The sequence below is a fragment of the Chiloscyllium plagiosum genome, unplaced genomic scaffold (assembly GCF_037043375.1).
Source record: "Chiloscyllium plagiosum isolate Xiang-an unplaced genomic scaffold, Cpla_swu_hap1 HiC_scaffold_23, whole genome shotgun sequence".
Classification (NCBI taxonomy): Eukaryota; Metazoa; Chordata; class Chondrichthyes; order Orectolobiformes; family Hemiscylliidae; genus Chiloscyllium; species Chiloscyllium plagiosum.
Window position 1 is genome coordinate 23,635,804 of NW_028270161.1, and position 18,951 is coordinate 23,654,754.

An 18,951-nucleotide genomic window follows, 5' to 3' on the forward strand; every position below is an offset into this window, starting at 1 on the left:
AACAATAGCGTTTCCCTGGTCTACATTTGCCACACTGGCAGCCTGCACATCTAAAGAATCATGAGCCACCATTTCTGTCTTTTCCAGTGGGATGCCACCACCAAACACATATTCCCCACCCTTCCCTTGTCAGCATTTCACATGGACCATTCCCTCCGGGACACCCTGGCCCACTCCTCCTCCATTCACAACATCTCCCACACACCCCCACGTTCACAAGTTTCATTAGCTCCCTGTTCCTCAATGTCACTCCTAAACAAATCTCGATTGTGTTCCTCTTTGAAAGCTGCCAGTGATTGTGAATGGACCCTATTCTTTATAAACAGATTCAATCTCACTGCTGCTATTGCATGAAGGAAACTTCCCAACAGGGAGAGAAATGAGGGAGACAGATTGGTTTTAGATCTGGTATAACAATCTTTTTCTTGGGATCAAATGGTGAAATACTTGGCATGTCTATATGAATATGAATTACTTATTTTGGGGGTGGTTAATGCAATCTAATTGTGACATTCTGATGACATTTTAATATTCTGATTGATAACATTTGTTAGTTCCTGATCTTAGAAATGCATTCACTTCCAGCCTGATGACAGGGGTCAGGAACGATGAGTACCATTTCCTTTCTCACTGAGCTGTTCCAGTGCCACATTGCACAATTTAATGTGTAACTCCGGGAACATTCTCATGGTTTCCAACCCCTTCTATGCTGAAGTGTCAGTCAATGATTGGTCAGCAGGAATTTGGACATCATTGATTCTTGAATCAATTGGATCTGATTTCAACGGTTCCATCCTTCTTCACGGTCTGCTATATATATTTCCAGTAAGACTTGACACCTCATCACTTCAGACAACGGAGAGAGAGGGGGGGAGAGAGAGACAGAGTGAAAAAGAGAGAGAGAGAGACAGAGAGACTGAGAGGGAAAGGGAAGAAGAGGAGCAGGAGAGCCCCATCTTAACTGTGAAACCTGGACATTGATGTTGAATCATTTTTGTTGTGTTTCAGGTGAGGGGAAAGGAACTTCACTGCAGCCATGATGCTGCTGATGGGATTGGTGCTGAGTACATTGATCGTCAGTGATGTTGCAGGTAGGGTCAACCTAACATAGTGTGTGAGGACAGGTTAATGCTGAGAACTGAGGGGTTAATGGATGTCCTGTGGTGTGAATGGAGAGAACAGACAGAGATGGTATCTCAGGAATCTCCAAAAGTGAGCAATGACCTAACCATTGACACGTGTTTGATATTTTACACATTCCACATTCACTGTCTGCCCACTCCCCATATGGGCACAGCATGCTACCCCATCCCACCTGATTTTACTGCCCCTCCCCCTCCTGCCTGTCTGTGCCCAGGGCAAGTGGAAATGCCCAGAGTGTGATACTGGAAAAACACAGCAGGTCAGGCACCATCCGAGAAGCAGGATAATCAGTGTTTCGGGCAAAATGCTTCATCAGCAATAAGGCTTGTGAGCCAAGGGGGCGGAGAAATAAATGGGAGGGGGGTGGTGGGGGGGGGTGGGCTGGGGGGAAGGTAGCTGAAAGAGCGATAGATAGGTGTGGGTTTGATGGTGATAGGTTGGAGAGGAGGGTGGAGCAGACAGGTGGGATGAAAGATGGACAGGTAAGACAAGTCATGAGAGCAGTGCCAAGTTGGAAGGTTGGATCTGGGATATGGGGAGGGGGGGTGGGGAATGGCCCATTCAATTTGATTCTATTCTCACATTTCGTGCTCAAATGTATCTCACTCAGTTATCTCCTGCTGTGCTGACTCCCTGTGTCATTTAATATCCAAATCAATCGAATCCCACTATCCTGCTGACTCCCCATAGTCATTAATATTCACCCAGTCCAATCCTATTCTCCCCCTCATTTCCAATACACTACCATTTTTTCAGAAGCTCCCTCATTCCCTTTTTTAAGAATTGAAGAACTCTGCGCTCAGTTTATGGCTCAGGATTGCACTGTCCCCCTCCCCACCACACTGGAGGAAGAGCACTGTGAGAAGGTTGAGAATGAAGCCTCATAAATACTGATGGTGGCCAAGTGACAAGTGTTTGAAGAACTAACCAGGGCCTTGCAATTCTGAATGGGGATGGGAATGAATGAAGTGGCAGAAATGTGAGGTGATAACGTGAACAATATGGAAGTCTGAGAGGATAAGGGAAAGGCAAACTCTAACATGATTCTTGGAAGGAACAGAAGGAATTGGGGAAGTGTGGGAAATGGGACAGTTGAAGGGACTCACTGTGGAGTGAGCTCTCATTTTGGGAAGAAACAGGAGAGATATCAGAAACACTGGTATTGACCATGGCATCATCAGAACAGGACAGAATGATGTGTTTATTGCAGCTTGTTGTAATTTGCAGCTGATGAACTAACTACGCAGAATTCAACACATTCGGATCAGAACCTTGAGAAATTTAGTCCCCGGGCCAAAGGGGATTGTCCTGGTGGCCTCGTTTATTTTGGTTGTTGCTACAAGTTTATTCCTGAGGAAAAGACTTGGATTGATGCTGAGGTAAGTCCTTGGAATCTCCATTGTAAGGTATTGGGTTTGTTCCTCAGTGTTTCTGAAATAACTTTATACAACATGAAAGAAGCTTCTGGTATATTCCTAAACATTTCTGAAGCCATGTGTTATTTCACCTGGAGCAATGAGTTGTCACATTGAATCTGCCAGATATGTGGGGTCTCTCAACACAATAATTTTGCCATAAATGCAAACTGCTTTGTATAAACCAACTTTTCAGATTATCCTGTAACAATTTTAATTTAAGAATTTTCTTTTTTGAATACTTCATTCCAAAATGAGCTTCTGCACTCCAATAGAATATACTGTGACTTTATACATGCATTGTTGTAGTGATGGTCACTAAAGTAACATTGTTCAGAATGTTGGTGATTACAATCTGTTCTGCTATAACACGTGTTTTTTTTCAATGTGAATTAGACAATAGACAATAGGTGCAGGAGTAGGCCATTCTGCCCTTCGAGCCTGCACCACCATTCAATATGATCATGGCTGATCATCCTTAATCAGTATCCTGTTCCTGCCTTATCTCCATAACCCTTGATTCCACTATCCTTGAGAGCTCTATCCAACTCTTTCTTAAATGAATCCAGAGACTGGGCCTCCACTGCCCTCTGAGGCAGAGCATTCCACACAGCCACCACTCTCTGGGTGAAGACGTTTCTCCTCATCTCTGTCCTAAATGGTCTACCCCGTATTTTTAAGCTGTGTCCTTTGGTTCGGCACTCACCCATCAGCGGAAACATGTTTCCTGTCTCCAGAGTGTCCAATCCTTTAATAATCTTATATGTCTCAATCAGATCCCCTCTCAGTCTTCTAAATTCAAGGGTATACAAGCCCAGTCGCTCCAGTCTTTCAGCGTAAGGTAGTCCCGTTATTCCAGGAATTGACCTCGTAAACCTACGCTGCACTCCCTCAATAGCCAGAATGTCTTTTCTGAAATTTGGAGACCAGAACTGCACACAGTACTCCAGTTGTGGTCTCACCAGGGCCCTGTACAGCTGCAGAAGAACCTCTTTGCTTCTATACTCAATCCCTCTTGTTTTGAAGGCCAGCATGCTATTAGCCTTCTTCACTACCTGCTGTACCTGCATGCTTACCTTCATTGACTGGTGTACAAGAACACCCAGATCTCTTTGTCCTGCCCCTTTACCTAAATTGATTCCATTTAGGTAGTAATCTGCCTTCCTGTTCTTGCCACCAAAGTGGATAACCATACATTTATCCACATTAAACTGCATCTGCCATGCATCTGACCACTCACCTAACCTGTCCAGGTCACCCTGTAATCTCCTAACATCCTCCTCACATTTCACCCTGCCACCCAGCTTAGTATCATCAGCAAATTTGCTAATGTTATTACTAATACCATCTTCTATATCATTAACATATATTGTAAAAAGCTGAGGTCCCAGCACTGATCCCTGCAATACCCCACTGGTCACTGCCTGCCATTCCGAAATGGAGCCGTTTATCACTACTCTTTGTTTCCTATCAGCCAACCAACTTTCAATCCAAGTTAGTACTTTCCCCCAATACCATGCACCCTAATTTTGCTCACTAATCTCCTATGTGAGACTTTATCAAAAGCTTTCTGAAAGTCCAAGCAGCTTTAATGTGATTGAAGAATTTAGACCGTTATTTGTAGAACGCGAACTTTCCTGACTTGTATTGGCTATAATGTGATTTCGGCCCCATTAGTTTATATAGTGTGGCTATTGCGTGATTTTCTTATTAATGTGAGAATGGAACCATTGTGTTATACCAGAACCAACTTGTAATATCCTCAACTTTGAATTCGGTCCCCTACTTTAAAGATCATTGCATTACAGAGACAGAAAGGTGATTCAAAGAACAAAAGGCCTTTCAGTTATGAAGGTAACTCTAAGAAAGGAAGTTATTTTGCTATTAAAATGCTGAGAGGAATAGATATTACTGGGGAGTATCCAACCTGCTCGACAGGATTTCCTCAAAACCCCAGAATGTCGGAGGCTGAGGGGTGACATTATAGAGGTTTAAAAAATCATGAGGGACATGAATAGGGTGAATAGAAAAGATCTTTTTCTTTGGGTTGGGAGAGTCCGAAAGGAGAGGGCAGGGGATTAATGTGGGAGGGAAAGATTTAAAAAGGACCTGAGGGTTAACATTTTTACACAGAGGATGGTGCGTGTATGGAATGAGCTGCCATAGGAAGTGGTGGAGACGTGTACAATTACAAGATTTAAAAAGCATCTGGATGAGTATACAAATTGGAAGGGTTGAGAGGGATATGGGCCAAGTGCTGACAAATGGGACTTGGTCAGATTGGGATGACTGCTTGGCACAGACGGGTTGAACTGAAGGCTCTGTTCCCGTGCTGTATGACTCTGTGACAAGTGGGTAAGGCGATAAAGAAGGGTTACAGTCTGCTTACCTTCATCTGTGGGGGCACTGGGGATAAAACTGGGCAAGTCACGTTGCAGTTGAATAAAACTTCAGTTAGGCCTCATTTGGACTATTGTGTGCAGTTCTGGTTGCCACACAATAGGAAGGATGTGGAGGCTTCGGAAAGAGTGCAGAAGACGTTTATCAGGATGTTGTTGCATTAGAATGTATTAGCTGTAAGGAGAGATAAGACAAACTTGGTTTGTTTTCAGGAGAGCATCAGAGGTTAAGAGGTGACCTGATAGAAGTATAGAAAATTATGAGAGGCATGAATAGGGAGGATAGTTGGAATCTTTCTTCCAGGGTTCTCCCAGGGTTCACCCCAGGGTGGGGTGAGGTGGGAAAGTTTAAAAGAAAGTTCTTTTTAAAACAAAGGATGGTTGGTGTCTGATACATGTTTGAGCTTTTCGGACAGACACATCATCAGACAGAGAATAGAGGAAATCTCCTAAATGCAGACAGATGGGATGTTTCAAGAATGGCATCATGGTCATCACAGACATGGTGGGCTGAAGGGCCATTTCCTGTGTTATATTGTTCTCTTCTATGTTTGGATTTGTATTTAAATGTTTTACCTTCCACTGGAGCTGTAGCAGGTAAATGAAGTGGGAGAATGTATTTAGAGCCTTTATTTGTTAGGATTTCCATACTATTTCATTTTTAGCATTGTTGGAAGTGTTATAAATATGTGAGATAGAATAATGATATGAAATAATAAATCTGTGCATATACATTGCATTTTGAGTCCAGACATTGAGTCAAGTTTTATAATGGGAAAATACTGAGGTGAAGGAAAAGAAAAATTAATGCCTGTACTTGTCTTTCCAGGATACTTAACAAATTCCAGCAAACCAATTCACAGCAATGGTGTAGGATATCTTAGGACACAATTTTACACTCTCATGCATCATTTTACATTGCATTAATGGGGAGGGGGTGTGGCCTTACTTTCCTCTCTCTCGTCTCAGTCCTGGAATGCACCCGTTCTGGTTGACTCTCCCCTCCTTTCCTGGGGGGAAGCTCCCTGAGACCCCCAACCTACACTCCAATACTCAGTTTCAGCATAACCCCAGCTCTCAGCGATACCCAAGAACACCAAGCTAGTCTTACCCTGGGATTCCACACACTCCACCCCCAGAACCAATCTTCCTCAGCTCCATCCAGTAAATACCGCTTGTGAGCTTTTCAATCCCCTCGCTCTCAGCTGAACTGAAGTATTCATGCTCATGGGCTTGTTCTGAGGCCGGAACCCAGCCCCTAACACAGAATCAGCAACTTTCTCATTCCCCAGGATTTCTCCTGAATCAAACACTGAGCTGCCTGTTAATTCCTGAACTTCTCCCTGAGTTTAGTCGAATAGCACAGAGTGATCCAACTCGTATGGAGTCCCCGACACAGATTCTGTGTATTCAGCTGCCTTCCTGCAGTGCACACAGTTACAGCATTGCTAAAATAGAGTTGGCTTCAGTTACTGGCTGTCTCCCATGTTCCCCATCTTTTCTAACCAACCTTCAAACTCCTTCAGTGACTCTCAAATTATTCTGAGTGACTGATTGAAAATCGAACAACATGCTTATGATTGGACAGAATTAATGCTTTTAACATTGAGAAACTGTCAATTGTAGCATCCTCAAGGTTCATTCCCCACAATTATGGGTACTCATACAAATTAAATGCAACAACTTGTAATGGATTCCAGCGCAGTCTCCTCATTCTGAGGGAATAAGTTTCCTTCTAATTTCCACATTCATTTTCAATCTGCAATCCCCCTCGGGCTGAATCTTACGTTTGTTGGCTAAGGGTCAGTTTCATTGAGTCTCATGGAGGGTTTCTCTCATTGAAGCTCAGTGAGATCTCTTGTCCTGGGGCATGGTAGAAAAGGGAAATCTGGCACCTCCCCTTTGCAGACAGGGACCTGGAGTTCCTGATGGTGGGATGGTGCAGAGTTGGGATGTTAACTACCCCCAGCACTGGCAGTGGAAACTATGATACCGGACCCTGCCAGTCCACTCCAATGTTGCCAACCCGATCAGTGGACTCTCTGCCATCTGGAGGAATGCCCAGCAGTGTAGGAGAGAGGGCTATGGTCTCCTCCATCCTGCCAGGGTAAGTGCCACCATTGCTTCTCTAGTACCTCACACTCATTCTCAACCCATGTATCCACCTCCCACCATGGCTCATACTCTCACTGTACATCAAAGAACAAAGAACAATACAGCACAGGAACAGGTCCTTCGGCCCTTCAAGCCTGTGCCGGCACATTTTGTCCTTCTGTACTAAAACCGCTCTCACTAACAGGATCTGTATCCCTCTATTCCCTTCCTGTTCATAGATTCATCCAGGTGTTTCTTGAATACAGCTATTGTGTCTGTTTCCACCACCTCCTCTGGCAATGTAAGCCAGGCACTCATTACCCTTGGTGTGAAAAACCTGTCTCACACATCTCTTTTAAACTTCCCTCCCAACGAACCTTGAACCTTTGTCAATTGAACCTGTGTAGTAATTGACTCCCCCTCCCACTCCACCAAGGACATGCAGGTCCTTGGACTCCTCCATCGCCAGACCATAGCAACACGACGGCTGGAGGAAGAGCGCCTCATCTTCCGCCTAGGAACCCTCCAACCACAAGGGATGAACTCAGATTTCTCCAGTTTCCTCATTTCCCCTCCCCCCACCTTGTCTCAGTCCCAATCCTTGAACTCAGCACCACCTTCCTAACCTACAATCTTCTTCCTGATCTCTCCGCCCCCACCCCCCCTCCGGCCTATCACCCTCACCTTATCACCCTCACCTTAACCTCCTTCCACCTATCGCATTTCCAACACCCCTCTCCCAAGTCCCTCCTCCCTACCTTTTATCTTAGCCTGTTTGGCACACTTTCCTCATTCCTGAAGAAGGACTCATGCCTGAAACGTCGATTCTCCTGCTCCTTGGATGCTGCCTGACCTGCTGCACCCTTCCAGCAACACATTTTCAGCTCTGATCTCCAGCATCTGCAGTCCTCACTTTCTCCTAGTAATTGACCCATTCACTCTGGGAAAAAGCTTCAGACTTTCCACTCTATCTATATCGTTCACAATCTTATGAACTTTCATCAGGTTATCCCTCAACTTCCTGTGTTCGAGTGAAATCAAACCCAGTCTATTCAACCTTTCTTCATTGCTAAAATCCACTATACCATTGCAACATCCTGGTAAACCTTTTCTGTATCCTCTCCAAAGCATCCACATCCTTTTGTTGCATGGTGACCAGAACCGTACGCAATATTCCAAGTGTGGCCTAAGTAAAGTTCTATAAAGTTGCAGCATAACTTTTCTATCATTACACTCAATGCTCCTTCAACTGAAGGCATGCATCTCATAAACCTTTCGTACGACCTTATCTACCTACACTGCCACCTTCAGTGATATGTGGCCACTCAGATCCCTCTGCATATTAATACTCCTTAAGGCTCTGCCATTCACTGTTTAATTTCCACTTGCCCTTAGCTTTCTGAAATGCATCATCTCACATTTTTCTGCATTAAACTCCATCTGACATTTTTCTGCCCGTGCTTCCAATTGATCTGTACCCTGCTATATCCTCTGACAATCCGCCTCATTTTCCACAACTCCACCAATCTTCGCATGGCCTGCAAACCTACCCATTAGACCAGCTACGTTTTCCTCCAAATAAACATCACAATCAGCAGAGGTCCCAGCAGTGATTCCTGTGGAACACTACTATCACAACCTTCCATTCCGAAAGCATCCTTCCACCATTACCCTCTGTCTCCTATGACTAAGCCAGTTCTGTATGCATCTTGCCAGCTTACCCCTGATCCCATGTAACTTCACCTTTTGTACCAATCTGCCATGAGGGACCTTGTCAAAGGCTTCACTGAAGTCCACGTAGATAACATCAACCACATGTCCCTCAATAATCATCTTTGTCACCACCTCAAAACATGATCAAGTTAGTGAGGCATGATTTCCCAGACACAAAAGATACTCACATTGAGTATTTTTTCAGACTGAGATAGATAGGTTCTTCGGTATCAAGCGGATTAACAGTTACAGGGAGAAAGCGGGAGAAGGGGGTTGAGAAACTTAGCAGCCATGATTGAATGGCGGAGCAGACTCAATGGGCTGAATGGCCAAATTTCTACTCCTTATGTCTTATGATCTTAAAACCATGCTGTCTATCACTAATAAATCCATTTGCTTCAACATACGCACAGAACTTGTCCCTAAGAATCTCTTCCAATAATTTCCTTACCATTGAGGTGACACTCACAGGACAGTAATTTCCTGGATAATCCCTGATATTCTTCTTGAACAATGAACAACATTGGCTATTCTCCAGTCCTCTGGGACCCCACTGGGGTCAAAGAGGATACAAAGACGTCTGCCGACACTCCAGCGATTTGTTCTCTTGCCTCCCTCAGTATTCTGGGATAGATTCTATCAGAACTCAGGGGCTTGTCTATTTAATACTTTTTAAGGTGCACAACACCTCTTGCTTTTTAATAGCAAATTGGCTAAGAAACTCAACACTCCCTTCCCCGAGATCATCCTCCACCAATTCCTTCTCTTTGGTGAATACTGACACAAAGCATTCATTTAAGACCCTACCTACCTCTTCTGGCTCTGCACATAGATTCCCTCCTATGTCCGTGAGTGGGCCAATCCTTTCCCTGGCTATTACCCTCTTGCTTTTCATATGTGTACAAAAAGCCGTATCTTCTCCTTAATCCTGTTTGTGAATGCCTTTTCATGACTCCTTTTAGGCCTTCTATTTTCTGGTTAAAGTTCTTTCCTCTTTTCCTTATATACTTCAAGGACGTCATCAGTTCCTATCCTCCTAAGATCTCACGTATGTTTCCTTTTACTTTTTGACCAAGGTCAAATAGGTTCATGTAACGTGCTGTACTTATCCTTTATTCTCCCAGGAATGTGCTACTCCTGAACTCTGATCAACTGACATTTCAAATACTCCCACGCATCCGATGCATATTTACCTCAAACAGCTGCCTCCAATCCACATTCTCCAGTTCCTGCCTACTGATGTTGTAGGTCACCTTCCCCCAATTTAACACCATCACCTGAGGACTGCTGTTATTCCTATCCCTAAGTATCTTAAAACTCACAGTGTTACAGTCACTATTCCCAAAATGCTCCCCCACTGAAACTTCGCTCACCTGGCTGGACTATTTCGGAATACCAGGTCCAGTATCACCCTTTTCCTGGTTGGACTGGTCACAAATTGTGTCAAGAAACCTTCCTGAATGCTCCTTACATCGAACAGCAGTGGACATTCAAAGGCCCCAATGGCCAATCCCTGCATCAATCTTCTCTGTTTATCTGTTTCCATCCAATTAGGGTCAGTGAGTGAGCACTCAGAAAGAGAGCCAACCGGCTGAAGATGCAGCCTGGTGCAGTCCAGCAGCTGGTGTGTGTCCCTGAGCACACAATGTCTTTGTTGCAGCATTACAATGGTAGATGTCAGTGTGTTGCTGAGGTGCAGCATTGAAAGGCAGAAGCACAATGTAATGGGATTGGAGATGTACCATGAAGGATTTTAGATGCTGGCACATGTCAAATGCTAGTATCTGTGGACATGGGGCATATGTTGCTGGTGCCCATGGAGTATGCCAAGAGATATTTGAGTGTAATGTCCAATGTGAAGGTCCTAACGGAGCAAGCAGTGAATTGAAGTCACCATTTACTTGCTCTCCGTGTTCTGAATTTTCAGCATCTTGTTTACTCCTGGCCAGTGGTAGGATGGGACATTGCAGGTCAATTAGGCAAGATGTGCAGTTAACAAGGATTAGTCCTCCTTAATAAGTGAGACAATGCTGCTCCTTTAACAAGGTTAAGTTGTCCTTGACCTTTTTTTCAAAAGGTTTCAGAAAGGCAAAGGTCCCGATATGCCAGGAAATATCTATTTGAGAAGGCATTTAAGTATTTCTTTTAAAACATCTATGCCATAAAAGGGGAGTGGCCAGTTCTCCTAGTTCAGGGTTTGGTTTGGTTTGAGCAAGCTGTCTGTTTGAAGATGTTTGTCAAAGAAACAGCGCCATGCTGATCCTCTCTCTCTCTCCGTCATCTCCCTCATGTCAGAACCTGTGTTTGATTTTACCTTTTTTTGCCAATTGGGTGTTTAAGGGATATTGCAAGTATTTGGAACAGCATTATTAATTTGCCATAGATTCATTTGTGTTTTTAGATGGATTACATTATTCGAAATTTGCTTCTCTTTTCTCGGTATTCCATTCAGTAGTCTGTAAATAAATTCTGTTTTATTTAAAGCTGAGTGGTTGGGCCAGCTGCATCACTCCTGGAATATCCACAAAGACCTGCTGAAAACAACCGGCAAAGTTAGGGTCTGGGTTACCTTCTTGAAATGTTTTGAGGGGGTCTGGCCTGGTCCATAACAGACTGGGGACTCTGCAGGATTTATTCTATGGTTCCAGTTTGGGTTTAGCATTGCTGGACTCATAGGCAACGAGTGGTAGGTGTTAGTGTCTTTTGTTCCAGGTGTTGAATTCGGTTGGTTTAAAGAGTTGGTGTAGTAATGGTTCTTGCAGTCACTCAGAGTTTTCTGGGGGTGGAAGAAGTGACTTTGGGGTTTTACAAAAGATGGACAAGGAAAAGCTGCTGGAATTAGCAGTCAAGCTGGAGTTGGAGCTGCCTCCTTCCATGGGGAAAGGGGAGATAATTACAGCAATAGCTCAGCATTTAGATTTGCTGGAAACACCGTCAGAATCTTTGGAGATGACTAAAATTCAACTGAAAATAAAACAGCTTGAGTTAGAGGCAAAAGACAAGGAATGGGTAAAAGAAATGAAACTTTTTGAATTCTGAATAAAAGCGGAAAGAGGAAAAGAACAAATCACTTTAACAGAACAAAAAGGAAAAGAGAGAAAAAGAGAGAGAAGAGAGAAAAAAGGAGAGGGAGGAAAGGAAGAAAGAGAGGGAGGTTGAACTTCATAAATTGGCTCTTGGACAGGAACATCAGCTGTAAAGGATGGAGATGAAGGCTGAAGGTCAGCTTAGTCAGGAAGAGCGTGAGGATGTACAAACCCATGATAACCAAAGGCCTGTTCGGGATCTGATTAAATATATTCAAGCATTGCCTAAATTTGATGAGAGGATGTAAGAGCCTTTTTCGTCTCATTTGAGAAGGCGGCTAAAGAAATGAAGTGGCCAGTGACCATGTGGGTTATGTTGCTCCAAACAAAACTTGCAGGTAGAGCTCATGAGGGTTTTGCATCACTATCAGGGGAGGTATCTCGGGCATTTGAGGAGGTGAAGACAGACACTGTAAGAGCATATAAGCTTGTGTCACAAGCCCACTGACAGCATTTCAGGAATCTAAGGAAAGACCCTGGTGAAACCTACATTGAGTTTGAAATGATCAAACAAAGTAATTTTCATAGGTTTGTCTGGTCTCCTTCCTATTGGAAAGATGTTGTGAAACTTGAAAGGGTTCAGAAAAGATTTACAAGGCGGTTACCAGGGTTGTAACCAAGGCGGTTACGAGGGAGAGGTTAAATAGGCTGGGGCTGTTTTCTCTGGAGTGTCAAAGGCTGAGGGGTGACCTTATAGAGGTTTATAGAATCATGAGGAGCATGGATAGGGTAAATAGACAAGGTCTTTTCTCTGGGTAGGGGAGGGCATGAGTTTATAGTGAGAGGGGAAAGATATAAAAAAGACTCAAGGGGCAACGTTTTCATACAGAGGGTGGTATGTGTATGGAATGAGCTGCCAAAGGAAGTGGTGGAGGCAAGTAAAATTGCAACATATGAAAGGTATCTGGGATGGGTGTATGAATAGGAAGGGTTTGGAGGGATATGGACCAGGTGCTGGCAGTCGGGATGAGATTGGGTTGGGATATCTGTCGGCATGGACGGGTTGAACCAAAGGATCCATTTCCGTGCTTACATCTCTATGACTCTCTGACTTTATTTTTAATGTCCTTATCCACCTATGACGCTCTTCGAGATGACAGTGCCATGTTACCAGTAATGTATCTGAGACAATCATATACACTGATCAGAATCCAGTGAAGTTTGTGGAGAAATTTAAGGACAAAAATTCCAGATTGCTTAGATGGAACTTGTTGTTACAGCCGTTCAATTTGGAAATGGTGCATGTGTGAGGACAGGAAAACGTGATTACTGATGGGTTGTTGGGACTTGGAGGAGAAACGGAGACATTCAGTGGCAGGAGCAAACAGACTGAAATGGAATGCTTGCATGTTGATAGTCAATGTAATGTTTATGTGTGTTGTAGTGTACTAACAATTGAAGATTAAGAGGTTTTAACATAAAGCCATATTTGAATATTGACAGATTTTTTTAAGTGGGGGGGGGGGGGACGTGTGACAATGCTGCTCATTTAACAGGGTTATGTTGTCCTTGGTTTATTTCAAAAGGGGTCGTAAAGGCAGAGGTATCAATATGCCTGGAAATATTGATTTGGGAAGGTTTTTAACTATTTCTTTTGAAACACCTGTACAATGAAAGGAGAGTAGCTAGTTCTTCCAATTCAGGGTCTGGTTTGGTTTGGTTTGAGAAAGTTATCTGTCTGAAGTTGCTGGTCAAAGAAACAGCTCTATGCTGGCCCTCTCTCTCTCTCTCTCTCTCTGACATCTTTCTCCCGTAAGAACCTGTGTTTGATTTTACCTTTTTTGCCAGTGGGGTGTTTAAGGAATATTGCAAGTATTTGGAACAGCATTATTACATTGCCATGGAGCCGATTGAGTTGTCAGACAGATTACGTTATTTGAAATTTGGTTCTTTTTTGTTCATGATTCATTCAGTCGTCTGTAAATAAATCCTGCTTTGTTTAAAACTGAGTGGTTGGACCAGCCCCATCACTCCTGGAATATCCACAAAGACCTGCTTAAAACAACCAGCAACTTTAGGGTCTGGGTTACCTTCTTGAAATGTTTTGAGGGGGTCTGGCCTGGTCCATAACACAGGCAACTTACCACAACCCAGTGAGAATCTCACTTCATTGTTGAGCAATTTGTTTAAAGTTGCAGAGAGTTGTTCCTGATATCGAGATAGGCCTTGCTGGACCTCTCACATGTTTCTGCCACATTTCTCACCATATTCCATGTGGGTCAGGCCCTGACAAGAGTCTGCCCTTCTCCATCATCCATTGTCTGTACATTTGAGCTTGAACCAGAATCAGTCATTGTGTAACTTTACAATCCCCACAGCAACAACCTGTTAAATTCCTAAGAACCCATCACTGAGTCACATGATCGCCTGAGATGTGATCTATAGTTGACAAGCATCGATGTGCTGTGGTCTGTCATTGCGAGAAATTTGTTGCTGTCAATGTGGTCACTGCACAGTGACATGGACTGCAGTGACTGTCCACATCTGGATTGACAGCTGTGTGTGGATAAAACTTGGGGAGAACAGGAAACACAATGTCACAGACAGAGCGTTCGAGCACAAGCCCGGCCCAATACCAGCTGTTACACAGAAGCTGCTGACATTTCTATCTGATGGGTTGAAGCCACAATGAGATTGTTCCCAAATCCTCAGCCTCAGTGTGGCACCATTCACTGAAGTTTGGAGTCAGCCCATATCAGGTCCTTGTGGACACACAATCATGGGGTTGTAGTTTTATTGTCTATAAAAGAGTTTCTATTTAGAGCCTGGTCAATTGTCTCATTCCAAAGCTTTTGTAAAAATGTTAACAAGTGACAAGTTGCCTTTGTAATTTACTCCCAAGCTGCATTGCCAAGAGCTGGCTCCAGGCGGCCATCTTGCTTCCCTGCACTGGATGGAGCAGAATAATGTTCTTGCAGAAATGATACAGAAATCCCAAAACAACTTAGGCCCAGCTTGGATCGGGTTGAGTGACACCTACAAGGTAATGTTGCTTCTGTTATTGCATCACATTATTAAGCTGAGAGAAGTACATATTGTTAAATGATCTGATTTTACTTCCACAGGAGGGGTCTTTCCTATGGAGCGATGGATCTGCATCAGATTTTATGTTTTGGGCTGAAGGAGAACCCAATGATAGTGGTGGAAGAGAGGAATGTGTGCACGCTTTCTTCAGTAAGTCAATGCATTCTAGTGTGATAGAAAGGGTAGCCTTCAGGAAAATGTTTCCATGCAGTGAATTAGATTTTGTCAGGGCTCTACTTGGCAGTCACTTTGCAAGTAAAACTGTTAAAAGGAGGAGAGTAAGGGGCCCTGAGATTTGGAGAACAGAGCATTTAAGGGAGTAACATTAAAGTCTCCTCCTTTTGCTCAAATGCCTGCCTCTGTGGGTTCCACAGTGACATGCTTACACTAACACCAGCCTTGGAACTGGTGCACATTTAATGAGCTGATCCTGACACATACCAGGCTGCAGCCGTGTTCCTAGTGAGCAGTACACAACATTCTGAGGAACAGTATCAATCATCCCAGATCCAGCCCTCACTTTACTAATATACCACACACACCCCTCCCCATCTTGACAGGATTTGACTCCCTGATTTAAGACTTTATAATCCAGATAGATTATTCTAAACTGAAATCCCACTGACTATTCCTATTACCTGAAGTCTTTGGCACAGTGACAGAGACTGTTTAACCCAGTGGTGAGTCTTTCCTATTCACATACACAGGAGAATCCAGTCCAGAGTAAAATTAGGAAGTATCCCAGACTATTTACAAACTTTACACCTTGACGGCTTTTATTCCTACCTATTCTGGTCTGTCTGGTTTACTCTGTATATTTACAATGAGATAGACTCACTTGCCCTTTCTTGAAGAAAGGTCCATGACAAATCAAAGCAAGAATAGGATTAGTTCACAAGCTGACCCTTGTACTTAGAATCACAAGTGACCCAGATAACATGGACCTGTCCAAGGATCAGACTGTAACATGTGATCAGCGAGCTCCATCTCAGCTTGCTCCAGCCAGTGATCAGACAACTCCTGTTCCTGAGCAAGGCTCATTCCCTTATACTCCATTTCCTTGTCAGCAGCCAGTGAGATCAAACCTTGACACTGTCCTGTCTTCAGTGACTGGTCAGTTTGACCATAGGCAAACATCACAACAGTGTCATCTAACACAGTCTGTTCATCTTCCACTCAGTAAGATAATTGCTTGTTTTATCTGGAAAGTTCAACTTCAATGAAACTTGACCTCAGACCAGTCTGTTCAGGTTTTTCACAGAAGCTATTTCCTTGCAGCATTGGTGTCATTTAATGAACCATCTGACATTTAAACAGCATAACCTTGTGGCTTATTGCCAAAAGGTTATCACACCTCCCGTGCACTCTGAGATAACTTCAAAGAGGCTGGTATCCCCATCACCCTGTCATCTATTATTTAGAGGTGGACAGACCTTGATATTGATCCGGCTCCCACAAAGCCAGTTCTCGGAGTGCACAAGACATCTGACGCTCCTGTTCTTACCTGTCAGCCAGGGCTCCCTGATTGATCCAAGAACATGGAATATAAAACAATGCTGCACAGTACAGTCCCTTCAGCCCTCAACATTGTACCAACCATGTCGAGAGTGTGGAGGTGGAAAAGCGCAGCAGGTCAGGCAGCATCTGAGAGCAGGAGAATCGACATTTTGGGTAAAAGTTCTTTGAGTCGCTTAAGTGCCCCTAATGTATCTGACTCTACTACCACTGCTGGCAGTGCATTCCATGCACTCATCACTCTCTGTGTAAAGAACATACCTCTGATAACTCTCCTAAACCTTCCTCCAATTACCTTAAGATTATGATCTCTCATGTTAGACATTTCCACCATGGAAAAAAGTCTCTGACTATCCACTCTATCTATACCTCTCAATATCTTGTACACTTCTATCATGTCATCTCTCATCCTTCTTCACTCCAATGAGAAAAGCCCTGGCTCCCTTAGCCTTTCTTCATAAGACATGCCCTACAGCCCAGGCAGCATCCTGGTAAATCACCTCTGCACCCTCTCTAAATCTTCCACATCTTTCCAATAATGAGGCGATCAGAACTGAACACAGCTGTGGTCTAACCAGGTTTCAGTAGAACTGCAGCATAACCTCACAGCTCTTCAACTCAATTTCTCTGCAAATGAAAGCCAACACACTATACACCTTCTTAACAACCCTATCAACTTCGATGGCAACTTTAAGAGATCTATGGACATGGACCCCAAGATCCCTCTGTTGCTTCATACTGCTAAGAAACCTGCCTTTAACCCTGTATTTTGCATTCAAATTCAAACTTACAAAATGAATCACTTCACGCTTTTCCAGGTTGAACTCCATCTGCCATTGCTCAGCCCAGTTCTGCATTCTGTCAATGTCCCACTGCAACCTACAACACCACTCCCCATCATCCACCACTCCACCAATGTTCATGTCATCGGTAAACTTACTAACCCAATGTTCCACTCCCTTATCCAAGACATTTTTAAAAATTACAAACAGCAGTGTCCTAGAATTGATCCCTGTGGAATATCACTGATCATCGAGCTCCAGGCTGAATACTTTCCATTTACCACCACCCTCTGTCTTCTATGGGCCAGCCAATTCTGTCTGATACAGGCAGCCAAATGTCCCTGTATCCCATGCCTCCATACTTTCTGATTGAACCTATCATTGGGAACTTTATCAAACACCTTGCTAAAATTCATGTACACCACATCCACTGCACGACCTTCATCAACATGTTTTGTCACATCCTCAAAGAATTCAATAAGGTTTGTGAGGCATGACCTCTAACAAAGCCACGCTGACTCTCTCAAATCAAACAATAGTTTTCCAAGTAATCATAAATCCTGTCTCTCAGAATCCTCTCCAATCCTTTGCCCACCACTGATGTAAGACTGACTGGTCTGTAATTCTCAGGGTTATCACTATTCCCTTTCTCGAACAAAGGAATTCCATTTGCCACGCTCCAATCATCTGGAGCTACAGTGGACAGTAAAGATGCAAAGATCATCGCCAAAGGCACAGCAATCTCTTCCCTCACTTGTTAAAGTAACCTAGGGTACATCCTGTCTGGCCAGGGGACATATCTATTCTTATGTTTTTCAAAGTTTTCAGCACATCCTCCTTCCTAACATCAACCAATTCTGCCATATCAGTCTGTTTGATGCTATCCTCAGAAATGTCAAGGTCCCTCTCAGTAGTGAAAACTGAAGCTAAATATTCATTAAGGACCTCCTCTACTTCCTCTGACTCCTGGTGCAAGTTCCCTCTATATTCCTTATCAGCCAAGGTTCCTTCACCCTACCATCCCTTCCTTGCCTCAGTGGGACAAACCCTGTCCAGCAGTATCAGCAGGTGCTTCCGAAACAACCTCCACATTTCTGTCGTGCATTTCCTTGAGAACATCTGATCCAGAATGACAGCCCAATCAGTGAACTCTTATTCTATTAAGTCCACCTGGCTGACATCGTTACAATCACAACCCACTGTGTCTATTTTAAATCAGATCTTCAGCTAGATACAGTAACAACCCTCACAATATTTAATCCAAACACTCATCCCTTCAGAGAATAGTGAAACCATCATCAAACCAATTGATCTTTCAGTAGCACAAGCTTCATATATTTCTTTTTATCATTGTGGCTGACCCAGCAAATTTCAGATTACGACGAATATCCTAAATAAGGACAAGATCATTGGTGCTCCCAATAACAGAGACTGAATCAATCACAGAAATAGCTGTCTTATTTACTGGACTCTTCTTTCTTTCCTTCAGACGATTCACATTACTGGAATGATGCGTCCTGCAACTTGAAAATGGCTTTCCTTTGCTCCTACGAACTGGTGCGTCCCTGCTGCTACTAAAAGAGTCTATCGCTGCTCCACGGATCCTGTCTGGGAGTGGATGTAGTGCCTCAATCTGCTTGTAGTTGCGGTCACAGCCAATGAGGACTGTACTGACTTAATTTCTCAGCCAAGTATAAAAATTGCATCAAGAGTTGTGTGTTTGTTACTGTGAGTCTAGTTTATAGCAGCCTTCCTGTCCCACTGATGCTTTCTACCCATC

General features: G+C 43.6%; 1 protein-coding gene across 1 annotated transcript; it reads left to right on the top strand.

The window, feature by feature from the left end:
- Positions 1-1,030: 1,030 nt before the first annotated feature.
- LOC148145839 (lectin-like) lies at positions 1,031-18,749 on the top strand. The gene is made up of 5 exons (XM_087999288.1): positions 1,031-1,091; positions 2,371-2,522; positions 14,693-14,833; positions 14,916-15,024; positions 18,661-18,749. The coding sequence occupies exons 1-5, from the start codon at positions 1,037-1,039 to the stop codon at positions 18,747-18,749; spliced, it is 546 nt and encodes a 181-aa protein (XP_087855414.1). The 5' UTR covers positions 1,031-1,036.
- Positions 18,750-18,951: the final 202 nt, after the last annotated feature.